The 13313-nt window shown below is 46.1% G+C and overlaps 1 protein-coding gene across 1 annotated transcript in view; it reads left to right on the forward strand.

Moving 5' to 3' along the window:
* Positions 1 to 13313, forward strand: part of LOC102829896 (chromosome unknown open reading frame, human C16orf45) — a 146002-nt gene that overhangs the window by 121254 nt on the left and 11435 nt on the right. Inside the window, exon 3 of the mRNA XM_006871958.1 lies at positions 8470 to 8543. Within this exon, the coding sequence (XP_006872020.1) occupies positions 8470 to 8543 (74 nt within the window). The remainder of the gene's footprint in view (positions 1 to 8469; positions 8544 to 13313) is intronic.

Raw genomic sequence — 13313 nt, forward strand, 5'->3', positions numbered from 1 at the left:
GCAAGATTGGTGGTTCAAGGTCACTAGCTGCTACTCAGAAACCCATTACAGGGTCATTATGGATCTCAACCGACTCAACAGCACTTAACAACAATATTACTCTTGGAGTCCTGGTGTGGTGCTGTAGCGCCCGACCACAAGGTCGGTTTGAACTGCAAGGTCAGTGGTTCAAACTCACCAGCCACTGCTCAGAAACCGTATACAGGGTCACTGTGAGTCAGAACCAACTCAATGGCACTTAGCAACAACAACAACAACATTACTCTTTGGGATTGTTGTATATGTTTACTGTAGACTGAATTTATGTAATATTTAGGTAACAAAAAAAATCAATGTATCCTTTTGCATCTAAAACAAAATAAATCAATGTTGTTGATCATTTTTGATGTACACTTTTACCTGACATGTGTAATATACACAGAAAATGGCACACACCATAGGGGTTCACTCTGTGTGTGTTTAAGTGGTGCAAACGGTTACCGAGCTTGGCTGCTAACCAAAAGGTTGGAGGTTCGAGTCCATCCAGAAGCACTTCAAAAGAAAAGTCCTGAAAATTAGCCATTGAAAACCCTTCAGAGCACCATTCTGCTCTTTCACACACAGGGTTGTCATGAGTCAGAACTGACTCAGTAGCAACTGCTTTTTAAATGTTTTTATTTGTAAGAAGAAGAATAAAAACTAAAATAATCAGGAAAACTCCTGGAAGAGAGATGAATCAGTTGTACTTGTGGGAGGTGAGATTAGTCTAGGAACAGAGCGTCTGATGAACCCAAAGGAGAGGCCAGGGTGATGTTGGTGAGTCATAAATGTCCTACCTGGCCTCCACTGATTGTCTGAGACTATCTGTTAGTCAGATCACCTGAACCCACTGGCTGGCAGCAATCTAGCTCCTTGTGGTTTGTGGTGGTGCTCAGACTTGGACCCATGCTCCAACGCGCAGACTAGCGGTCCCTTTTCAGACCAGATACAGCTACTATCACTTCTCCTTGTCTTCTTCCATTCCAAGAAATCCACAGCATTCACAACTTACAAAAGAAGGAGCCAAGACAAGAACTCAAAGATAGTCAATGAGGCCATTAAACTCTACCTGTAGATACTGTTGCATCTCTATCTGTTTTGCTATGTATTCTCAACAACGAAATAAAACTTAAAGGGGGGGAAAAAAGAGCCGAATCGATTTCAAAAGCCCATCCCTTCCTCTGGCAATTTGCTTCTGCTTTCACGCTGTTGGGTTTCCAGGAGGCTGTAACTTCAGCTACCGGTGCTGTAAGACCATGTTATTTTCAAAGAAATTTTGTGAAGTAGCTCCGTTATTCTTACAGAGCCTGATCACCTCTCCCCAACTCAATGCTGGTAAAATAGCCAGTGTCTCCCCCTCAGTCTCAGTGAGATTCAGCATGACACCTGCCACCTTCTTTTCCTTCCTGCAAGAATCAGGTCCTTGAAGGTCTCTTCTCTGAATGAAAAGAGCTGGGTTGGAATTCCAGGGGTCAGCACCAGCCATGCAGACAGCTCACTTCATGAGGCCTGTTCCTAGTCCCACCAAAGCTTCAAAACAAATAAGGGGCAGGGAACCCCTGTGGGGGTAAGATTATGCAAATATGGTGTTGCTGTCGTTGTTATGTACCATGGAGTCGGTTCCGACTCATAGTGACCCTGTACAGGATTTCCGAGGCTGTAAATCTTTACGGGAGTAGAAAATCTCATCTTTCTCCTGCGGAACAGCTGGTAGGGAACCCTAATGAGGGGATTGGTCAGTCTTGCCAGCTAGACTTCAAAGAAAGCCAATCCTAAAACTGCTGCTGTGCTGATCCGTCCTGGCAAGTCAGTTCCAACTCATACCAATCCTGTATCAGATTGCTAAGGCTGTAAATCTTCACAGGAGCAGAAAACCCCATCTTTCTCCTGCAGAGCAGCTGGTGGATTCAATCTGCTGATTCAAACGTGTAACCTATTATAGTACACAGGGCTCGTTAATCCTAGAGCAGAGAGGGGGAATTGGGAAATTCTTTTGATACAATGAACAGGGCATATGCATGTATGTTTTGTTCCTACTTTTATTTTAAAAGGCACATAGCCACACACATGTCAGCTGTAAGTTATAGAACAATTTATTGGTAGTGTATTAAATTGTCCCCAGGTGCAATGTGACAGTTGGTCACCATACTTAAATCATAAGAACATTTATTATTAACACAAAGTCCAGACACAGGTGGTCCATAGTTTGTAGCTCCAGGATTCTGGCTCTTGCCTAACTTTCCCTCTGCCATCCTTATCCTAGTAACTCCAGCAGCTGTGATGGGGCCTCTCTGAAGCCTCTGTTATGGATTGATTTGTTAAAACCTAAAAAGAAATGTTGACATTCTAGCCTCCGGGGTCTGTGAATGTGACCATGTTTGGAGATTGGGTCTTTGGAAGATCTTATCAGTTATCATGAAATCTGAGTGTTGCCTTTATAACAGAGGAGATAAGACAGAGAGAGACACTAGAGACACACGCCAAGTGAAGACAGAGGAAGAGATTGCAGTGGTGCATCTACAAGCCAAGGAACACCAAGGATCACTGGTGATCCAGAGAAGCTAGGAGTGAGGCCTGGAGCAGACTCTACCTCAGAGCCTCAGAAGGAACCAACATGGTCAGCATCTTGATTTCAGACTGCTAGCCTTCAGAACTATGAGACAAAAATTTCTATTCTTATAAGTCACCCAACTTGTGGTATTTTGTCAAGGTGCTAGGAAACTAATACAAGAGCTAGTCATCTTACCCAAAAGCTGCCCAAGCATCTCATTAATTACACACTTCTGACATCTCGGTGTGCCTGGAGCTGCAAGGGAGCCTGGGAAAGTGGCAAGGTAAAGGGAATTGCTATGGCTGGCTTCCACCAGGGGGCAGTCTTGCCTCCTGAACAAATCAGGGCTCTGGGAGTAAGAGAGGGGTTATCTTCTGCAACTCATACAGCCACAAGGAGAGGAGACACCATGGTAAAGTGGTCAAAGAGCATGATTTTGGGCTAAATTCTAAAGGCCGCACCATTGTGGGATTTTTATGTGCTGCTTGATCTCCATTTTCTAATCTGTCAAGCGGAGACAGTGATTGCCTCTCCCCTAGGACAGTTGTGAGGATTGGATGAGTTTATTCATGGAGCTCTGGTAGCGTAGTGGTTATGAATCGGGCTGCTAACCTCAGGGTCAGCAGTTTGAAACTACCAGCTGTTCCGCGGGAGAAACATGAGGCTTTCTGCTCCTGTAAAGATTTACAACCTTTGAAACCCTGTACAGGGTTGCTATGAGTTGAAACCAACTCCACGGCACTTAACAACAATTCATGGAAAGTGCGTGGGGATGGTTCTTAGCACACGATAATCACTCCATAAACGTTGATCTTTTGTTTTCCTCACTGGTGGCATCTGCCCCTCCACCTTCCAGAAATATGCCTACATCTAAGTTAGGTAAACATTGTGACCAATACCTTGGAATGGAGGGATGGGCCCCTTCTTAGGGCAGCAAGTCCAGAGAACCACCAGGTTTTCATTTTGCTAACTGAAATTTCTAAGTTAAAGACCAGAGCTGAATTGTTTGTGATCTGAAAGTCTCAGTCTGGCTGGGACGTGTGTAGAAGAGGTAGAGAAAGAGAAAAAGATCAGCTGACAGAAGAGAAACCCAAGGAAAAGGAACAGTACTGTCTAATAGGAATCGTTATGGAGTCCTGGGTGGAACAAACGGTTAAGCACTCAGCTACTAATTGAAAAGTTGGCAGTTCAAGTCCACCTAGAGGTGCCTCGAAAGAAAGTCCTGGTGATCTATTTCAAAAAACCCAGCTATTAAAAACCCCACGGAGCACAGCTGTCCTCTGACACATATGGAGTCACCTGACTCACAGTCACCATAACCAGCTCTTCTTTTGTAGGCTGACTGTTCACGTGAAGTTCCTTAGAACTCTACCTTGCTAATGTTTTATGGATTTGGATCTGCTTGGGGGACTCAAGGTAGACAAAGAACAATAGCTAAGACCTCCAAAGCATGCCTGCTGCACTTGGGTTACATGTTGGACAAAGACTGGCATGGAATGGTGTCCACAGAAGCTGCGGTTTCTTACATGTGGTTCAAGTTTACACATACGTTTAGGCTCCTTCTTTGTCATTGTTTGTATCTTCTCAAATCTCTGCTGCTATCAAGAGTTCATTCTACAGTCAGTTGAAAATGGTATTTAAAAAATTTTTATAGTGAGAAGGAGTCCTGGTGTGGCACTGTAGGATAAGCACTGCAGTGCTAACCACAAGGTTGGTGGTTCAAACCCACAAACTGCTCCTCGGAAACCCTAGACAGAGACACTATGAGTTGGAACTGACTTGACGGCACTTAACAACTAGAGAGAGGAAAACCAACAAAAAATGTTCTCTTTGAAAGGCTTACATGTTAGCTATACTTGTCCTACAAGTTGCTTGTCATTTTCTCTCCCTTTTCCTCCTTGCTTCCTCTAACAGAATAATAACAATGTCCGTGTTACTGTTACTTGTCATCGAGTTGGCTAGGACTCATGGTGAACATTGCCAGTCCTGCGCCATCTTCACCGACATAGTATTGCAGCAAATGTGTCAATCACTGCGTTGTGTGTCTCCTTCATTGACACTGACTCGCAGTTTTACCAACCAGTGTCCTTTGTTAGCGATTGGTTTTTCCTAAGCTGTGTCTAAAGGAAGTATGTGAGCTGGTCTCGCCATTCTCACTTCTAAGGAGCATTCCAGTGTATTCAGTATTCTTTGCCAACATCGAAGTTCTGATGAATCAATTCTTTTGTCTTCCTTTTTCACTGTCCAGTTTTTATATGCCTATGAATGCTGTTGTTGTAGTTGCCAAGTGCCGTCAAGTCGGTTCCAACTCATAAAGACCCTGTATAAGGAACTCTGGTAGCGTAGTAGTTACGAATCGGGCTGCTAACCTCAAGGCAGGCAGTTCGAAACTACCAGCTGTTCCGTGGAAGAAAGATGAGGCTTTCTGTTCCCGTAAAGATTTACAGCCTCAGAAACCCTGTACAATGTTGTTATGTGTCAGAACCAACTCCACGGCACATAACAACAACAACATAGGGTTTCCAAGGAGTGGCTGATGGGTTTGAACCACCAATGTTGAGGTTAGCTGTCCTGTGCTTGTCCTACAGCACCACACCAGGACCTATGAATAGATAACATTTATTGAGAGTGCTCCTTGGAGGCCAGGATGGCCAAACTTCGTCTCTCATACTTCGGACATGTTGTCAGGAGGGACCAATTGCTGGAGAAGGATATCATGTTTGGTAAGGTAGAAGGTCAGAGAAAAAGAGGGAGGCCCCCAATGAGATGGATTGGCTAAGTGGCAGCATCGATGGACTCAAGCGTGGCAACAGTAGTGAGGTTGGCTCTGGATGGGACTGTGTTTCGTTCTGCTGTGCATAAGGTCGCTATAGGTCAGTACTGACTCAATGGCACCTAACAACAACAACAACAACAACATGAGAGTTTTATCTTGTGTGCTCCAAGCACTATGCTCAATGCTTAACATACACAAACATCTTGGGTAGAAAGTACTTTGATCATTCCTGTTTTAGAGACGAGGAAAGTGAGAATCAGAGACAAGAACTCAGTGATGCACTCTTGCCCCTGACCACTATCCCTCTTTCTTTTATCCCTTTCTCCATCTTTCCCTTTCTCACCTTTGCAAACTGTCAAGAAGGCACCTTAGTCATCTCTGAGGTTATCGCCCAAGATTCTGCAGTCTTGGCAGCACTGTCGTTTTGGACTGAATCGTTCTTAAAGGAGGCTGTTGTATGCTTTGTAGGATGTTTAGCAGTATCCCTGGCCTATACCTGCTAGTTGCCAGTGATACTCTCTCCCTACCTAACAATGGGATAACCAAAAATGTCTCCAGGCATTGCCAGATGTCCCAGGGAGGCAAAATCATTGTGAGTCACTGATATAACCCACTCTCTACTCTAGTTGTAGGAAGCAAGGCCAGATTCCGAGGTTCCCTCTCCAAACAACTGCTAATTAAAACCCCCAGGAACAGTCTGTGCCCTTCTGGCAAATCCCAGCTCATTTGAGGCGGCTGCCACCTGCTAGAGCATCCTGGGGCAGGACTTAAAAAATACATGGCATGCCTCTGCCAAGGAGAGCAGCCAGCTGAATCCCTGTCCTGTGTCGTGGAGCAAGGATGCTGAGGTTGCCATGGGGAACATGGCAATTCCTGGCCATCGAAGGATGGTGATGGGGAATCTGGGAGTGGCACTGCTAAAGGGAAGAAGCAGGCAGGTGGCACGTGCCATGTGACTCAGAGGTCATGGTACAGGTCCTGGTTCAGTAGTTGAGAATATACATGGCAAAAGATACTCCAACTCAACAGGTTCTCCATTCAGTGAATTGATTCCATTCTTCAGGTTCCTGCTTTTCTCTTCTCAGCACCACAGGATCCACTGTATTTTGCCAGGGGCTCGGTTTTGCTCTATGTGTTGCATCCCAGAGCCTAGGACAGTGGCCGACACAGTAGATGCCTGATAAACATGTGCTGAAAGGACTGCATAGAAGCCCAAGGTGGGGCAAATAGTCCGTGTGCTTGACTGATAACAAAAACCCAGAGGAGACTCAGAAGTAAGGCCTGGTGATCTGCTTCTGGGAAACTGTTGTTGTGGTTGCTGTCAGTGCCGACTCATAGCGACCCGATGCACAACAGAGCGAAGCACTGCACGGTCCTGCATCATCCTCACCATTGTTACCTTTGAACCCACTGTTACTACCACTGCGCCAATCCATCTCACTGAGGGTCTCCTTCTTTTTTGCCGACCCTCCACTTTTCCAAGCATGAGGTCCTTCTCCAAGGACTGGGCCCTCCTGACAGCATGTCCAAAGTACAAGTTTCCTCACTTCTGGAAACTTCGCCGTTGAAGGCCCTTTGGAGTACAGTTCTGCTCTGACACAAACCCAGATCACCGTGAGTCTGAATCAACTCAATGGCAACTGGTTTGGGCTGAATACAGGCACATGTGCCCCCCACTTCACCCTCCAAGGGAAAGCAATCTGAAAACAGGCCTCAACAGTCTTAGGCCTGCCAAGCTCTTTGTACTCAGTGGTTCAACTTTGATTTTACTGTGTTTTTGTTGAAGGTTAACACAGCTGTTTCGGTCCCCATTCAACCATTTCTACACAAGTTTTCTAATGACATTGATTACATTCTTAACAATATGTGAACATTGTCATTACTTACATTCTGGTTGTTCTATTTCCATCCATCTAGTTTCCCTGCCCCCTTACATTCTCATTTTTAATTGAAAGCAATTGTTAACTGCTCTCCTATAGATAATTTTTTAAAAGGAGCGCAGTACTCACGGGTGACATTCATTCTTTCTGAAGCCAGTTTCTTTCTTAGCTACAAGATGACATAAGGAATTATGTTTCAGTTCACAGTTTGAAGAGTATCTCAAGGTGGTAGCCGTCAGCTACCCTCCAGTTTTAACCAGTAGGTCTGGAATTTTATTGGTGGTGTTTTTGTTTTGTTTTTAATTTTAGGATTTTGAGGCTCTGTTCCCCTTTTTTGTCCCATTCTCTCATGATCCTCGATTGTGCCCTGATTAATATGTGCCATTCGTGGTAACCAGGCACCACCTAGCTCTTCTGGTCTCAGAGTAGAGGAGGCCATGGTTCATGGAGACTGCCCTGTAAATCAGTCTATCTGTGTGATGTTTTAACTTTTAACACGCATTTGTTACTTTCATAAACTGGAAAAACTGAAAAACAGAACATGTACCATGAACTTACTCATCTAAGCACACAAAAGCGGAGCTGAACACTATTGTTGTTAAGTGTCGTCCAATCGGTTATGACTCATAGTGACCCTGTATAGGGTTTCTGAGGAGCGGCTGGTGAGTTTGAACTGCCGACCTTGCAATTCAAAATGACCTTGCTTATCCTACAGCGCCATACCATACCAGGATTCTGAGCTGAATAGTAGAAGGAACAATATCACTATTAACATGATTGTTCATCCCTAAATCATGAGATCATGGGTAGGTTTGTTTTTTATTATTATTTTAGGGGGAGGGGGAGGCAGCTGCAACCAATGGCATGAAACAAATGTGTGTGAATTGCCGAGTAGAAAGCAGATCTGCTCCATAAATCCTCACCCAATACACAATGAAAAAGTTAAAAAGGGAAAAAAGAAACCCACCTATATAATGTATACTACATGCCGTTGAGTCAGTTCTGACTCATAGCAACCCTGTATAGGATTCCTAAGGAGTGGCTGGTGGATTTGAACCACTGACCTTGCAGTTAGCAGTCCAGTACTTATCCTACAGTGCCACACCAAGACTCCAAAGAGCATATATATCCCTTCCAAAAGACAACCCCGCCCCACAAACACGCTTTGAATGGGGGTGGTTCTAGGGTGTAGCGGGTTCTGTTGATGTGATGTAATGTGTCACATGGTGTCCCTGTTTCCCCAGGATGGATGACATCCAGCTCTGCAAGGACATCATGGACCTGAAGCAGGAGCTGCAGAACTTGGTGGCCATCCCAGGTGACCACTGGCGACTTCATCTTGTGTGAAGCCGCTGCTTGGAGCCCCGAGTCCACTCCCTCTGCCCCTCTCCTGTCCTCGGGGTCTAATCCTTGCAATGCAACACTCCCTGACTGCATAGTTCTAACATAACTGTGAATCAGGTAGATCTGGGTTCAAGTCTTGCTGCTGCCACTTCCGGGCTATGGGATCTTGGGCAAGCCATCTCACACCACTCTGAGACTCAATTTCTCTTCCTTGGAAAAGGAGGCGGTAACCGTACCTAGCTCACTGGGTACAAATTGCAATGCAGTCAGTGACACAATGGAAGCCAAGTGCTTGTTGCACATCTGGCCCCAAATAAGAGTTCAATAAATATGAGTGACGATGCCGTTGACCAGGGTGGGGAGGAGGGGTAGGCATGGGTCATGTTTAAAGGCCTCCTGCCTGGTTCTGATGTGCAGCTCACTTGAGAACCACTAGGCCAGTTCAACTCCTAGTTTATAGGTCTCTGAGGGATTCTTTGGTGGACATGTACAGAAGCCCCACCTAAAGGCAATTTCTGAAAAGACAAAGGAATCTACAGTAGCCCTGGAGCATGAAGCTCAGTGAAGTCTGACCAGGGCCTGGCAACAGAAATGAGAAAGCTGAGAGAATGTTCTCTGGCATCTCTGTCTCACTTCTGCCTCTTTCCTCCCTCTGTTGTACAGTACAGTTTTCTCTCCCAAGCGGACGCACCAAGGAAGGCCGCTGCGCTGCCCTCCACAGGCCACAGTGGCCTATTTTCAACTGCCTGGGGACTCCAGTGGGCCCAGCATGCACTCTAGTCTGTTTCCTAGAACTGCCAGAGCCAAAAACACCACAAGGGGATGGCCTTAAAGAACAGAAATTCATTTTCTCCAAGTTCTGGAAGCCGAAAGTCCAAAATCAGGGTCTCGGCTGTGTGCCTCTCTTTTTCTGGCGTTCCTCTGTTTGTAGAGGGGCCCTCACCTGGTGTCTTTCTTCTGCTGTGTGCCGATTCTGCCCTTTTCATAAGAGGCCTCCCCGGAGGGATGAGGCTTAGGGCCCATCCTACTCCTTAAGACCACATTAACGGAACAAAAGAAACCCCTTGTTTCCAAACAGGCTCATATTTACAAGGAGAGGGGTTAGAACATCCACATTTCTAGTTCAATCCTTACTAGTCACCACGTCCCACTAGCAAAGGACCATTCTCAGACCCATGATGACTGAGCAAAATGTGTCAGCCCTACCTGTGAAGGAAACTTGAGTGTGTGACCACCGGCCCCAAGGGCTCTAGTAGGGCAGTGACACCCTCACAGTGCATGTGGAAACGTGTGGCAGTGGGTGCTTTGGGCTGACACAACGTCTGGGGGCAGGCTGACCAGGGCCAGGGCTAGGATGAGGAGAACTCAGCTGGTATGGGGGGAAAAATCAGCCATCAAAAGAAATACTATTTTAATGCAATCTTTTAAAAATTCAAAATTGTGCATAAAAATAAATGGTGTGTAAAATACCTCAAGTTTTGACAACGAGATCAGGCCTGTTACCGCCTACAGCGTGGTCCCCTAATGCCAACCCCTCAGACTCTAGTGAACCTCAACATCCCAATCACTTTTGTGAAGGAAGCCATTGATCAAAGTAGCCTTTGCATCAACTCTAACTCATGCTCCACCTGCTACCCCGCCCCTGTGTTTCAAAGTAGAAGTCTCTAAACTCATGCTCCATGCCCTACCCAGCCCCTGATGTGTCAAAGAAGAAGTCTCTGCACCACAGGGTTTCCAATGGGGCATTTTTATAGCTACATAGATCGCCAGGCCTTTCTTCTGAGGTACCTCTGAGTAGATTTGGCTCACCAACTTTGTGGTTAACAGCTGAGCACGTTCATCACTCATACCAGCCAGCAACTCCTTTGTGCAGAAATTCAGACATTCAAATTCTGGAAAATTCCCCTTTATTTCCTATCCTGTTCCCTTCTCCCATCTCCTTCGGAAGAGCTTGCTTTGTATTTCCTGGACCGGTGCCAGGTTTCTAGATGGATTTAGCTGACTTAGGGGGAAAAGAAAAACCCAAAACACCTGCCAACACATCAATAACAGTATTAAGTAAAGAGCATGCTGAACAGCCAAGAAAATCTCAAGTCAGGGTCAAGAAACAATTTACCAGATCCCCTGGGGAGAGGAGGGTAGGGTGTAGGGTGATCACAATTGGACATCTAGAGCCCTTCTCGCCCTAAGATCTTCTCAAGGACAAACTTGACCACGGTGGAGTCCTGGTGTGGCTCTATGGGTTAATGCACTGGACTGTAAGGGCGCTTTGAACCATAAGGTCAGCAGTTCAAGCTCACCAGCCACTCCTTGGAAACCACACACAGGGTGGCTATGGGTCAGAACTGACTCGAAGGCACTTAACATCAACAACAGGACCACAGTAGAGCTGGGCATGCTGAGGCCCTTCGGTGGAAGCCTCAGGCATCTTTCCTGCTCCATAAACATCGCATCTCCTTTAGAGTGTTGTTGGGAAGGATTAAAGCGGTGGTTCTCAACCAGGGACTCCTCCGGACATTTGGCAACATCTGGAGATATGTTTAATTGTCACAACTAGAAGGGGGTGGCCTTGCTATCTAGTGTAGAGGTCAGGGATGCTGCTAAACATCCTACTAAGCACAGAGGAGCCCCACAACAAAGAATCATCCAGTTGTAAATAGTGCAAACAGTTAAGTGCTCAACTACTAGTCAAAAGATTGGTGGTTCAAACCCACTCAGAGACAGATCTACTTCCGAAGGGCCTTGAAAACCCTGTGGAGCAGCTCTACCATGCATATGGACTCCAGGAGCAGACCGACCCAATGGCAGTCAAGAACTGATGTTACAAGAACAGAGGATTGTGGGCAGTCACACTCCTTAAAACCACACATCTCAGAGTCACCTGTGTTGCGGGCTTCCTGGACCTCCAAGAACCCCAAATTACAAGGACTGGAAAGGCGTTCCTGGGTGGCACAACGGTTAAGTGCTGGACTACTAACAGAAAGGTTGACAGTTCAAACCCATTCCGAGGTGCCCCAGATCAGCCTCGCCATCTGTTTCCGAAACGTCACAACCACACAAACCCTACAGAGCAGTTCTACTCTGCACATACAGGACACTATGAGCCAGAATCAACTTCACAGAACTAAAAACAACAAATAACAATAACACGCTCAGTTGCTAACCAGAGAGTTGGAGGTTCAAGCCCACCTAGAGACTTCCTAAAACAAGCCAGTCACTGAACACAGTTCTCCTCTGACACACATGGGGTCGCCAATTCCATGGCAACAGGTTCAAATATCAACAGTGCTCAGATGAGAAACCATAGATGAAATGACACTCTAAGCTCAAGGCAATACAAATATTAACAGCCACAATTTACTGTTGTTGTCGTTGTTAAGTGTCATCGAGTTGGTTCCAACCCACAGTGACCCTGCATAGAGTTTCCGAGGAACAGCTGGGGAGCTTGAATCACACACCTTGCGGTTCAATCCGACTTTGCAATCCAGTGCATTAACCCACAGCACCACACCAGCATTCCTCCCACAATTGATTAAGCACCTACAATTTGCACATCAGTGCTATGCTATTTGGAATCCTGGTGTGGCCCTGTGCGTTAATGCGCCAGACTTCAAAGCTGTTTGAACTACAAGGTTAGCAGTTCAAGCTCACCAGCCGCTCCTTGGAAACCCTATACAGGGTCGCTATGAGTCGGAACCAAGTCAACGGCACTTAACAGCAACAACTATGCTATTTGCTTTTCCATTCATGAAATTTTTCTTTCCTTTATATGTGGTTTAGCAAAGACTGAATATGGAGGGCTCATAAAAAATGTCATTGGTGCAGCATGGATGTCTGACCCTTCTTTAACTTTACAAAGAGGAAGAAGAATTCAGGTTAACAGTCCACGGCCGCCTGCAATGAGGTGGAGGTCAGACATGCCTCCTCCCTCCAATCTTTCTATCAGTTCTTTCCTCCCATAGCACTCTCTACTTCTCTGCCAGATTCCATAATTTGTTGCAATGGCCACACAGAATTCAGATTATGGGATTTACTAGGGAAGTAACAGGTTACAATCAAGGATTAGGAACGACTCAGAATATAGTTCTTTGACAGTTTCTTGGCCCTGCCTCTCTCTGGGCCTCAAGCCTCTCGGCCCTTCTGCCCAGTCTCTGCCCTGCTTGAGCAAGTGTGACAAAGCTCTTTAGCTCCACCAGTAAGTGCTTGGAGGCTCCTCGTTCTGCTGGCAAGACTCCAGCCTGAAGGTGCTGAGCTTTCCTGCTCTGTGGGTCAGCTCGCCCATGGTGATCGCTTTTCTCTGTGGACTGGGAAGCCTTGTGGTTCTGCGCTCATCATGTCCCTCCCCACCCCCCATGTTTCAGCTCAGTCTCCTGTGTCTAAGAGGTTCTCTTGTGGAGCACGGGTCCAAAAGCATGTGGTACCAGCAAGGAGGCTTCAAGTCGGTCAACCAGAGGTTGGAAAAACTCTACTTACCAGCATGGTCAAGGAAGCGTGCCTTCTGTATAGCGTGGTGAACATAAAACAGAAATGGTTCTGGCTAGAGATCAAAATATGAACCTCGTGTGAGGGGTCAAGCATGGGGGGGTGTGTGTGCGGAATTTATACTGCCATCTAGTGTTGGAATCTTGATTGGAGCTTTTAACCTCCAGAACTGTGCCAAATTAAGTTTCAGTTCTTTGTTGTTTTTGTTGGTAAGTGACCCATAGTGACCCTGTACAGGGTTTCTGAGACTGTAAATCTTTAC

The sequence above is a fragment of the Chrysochloris asiatica genome, unplaced genomic scaffold (genome assembly GCF_000296735.1).
Source record: "Chrysochloris asiatica unplaced genomic scaffold, ChrAsi1.0 scaffold00178, whole genome shotgun sequence".
In the NCBI taxonomy this organism is placed as follows: domain Eukaryota; kingdom Metazoa; phylum Chordata; class Mammalia; order Afrosoricida; family Chrysochloridae; genus Chrysochloris; species Chrysochloris asiatica.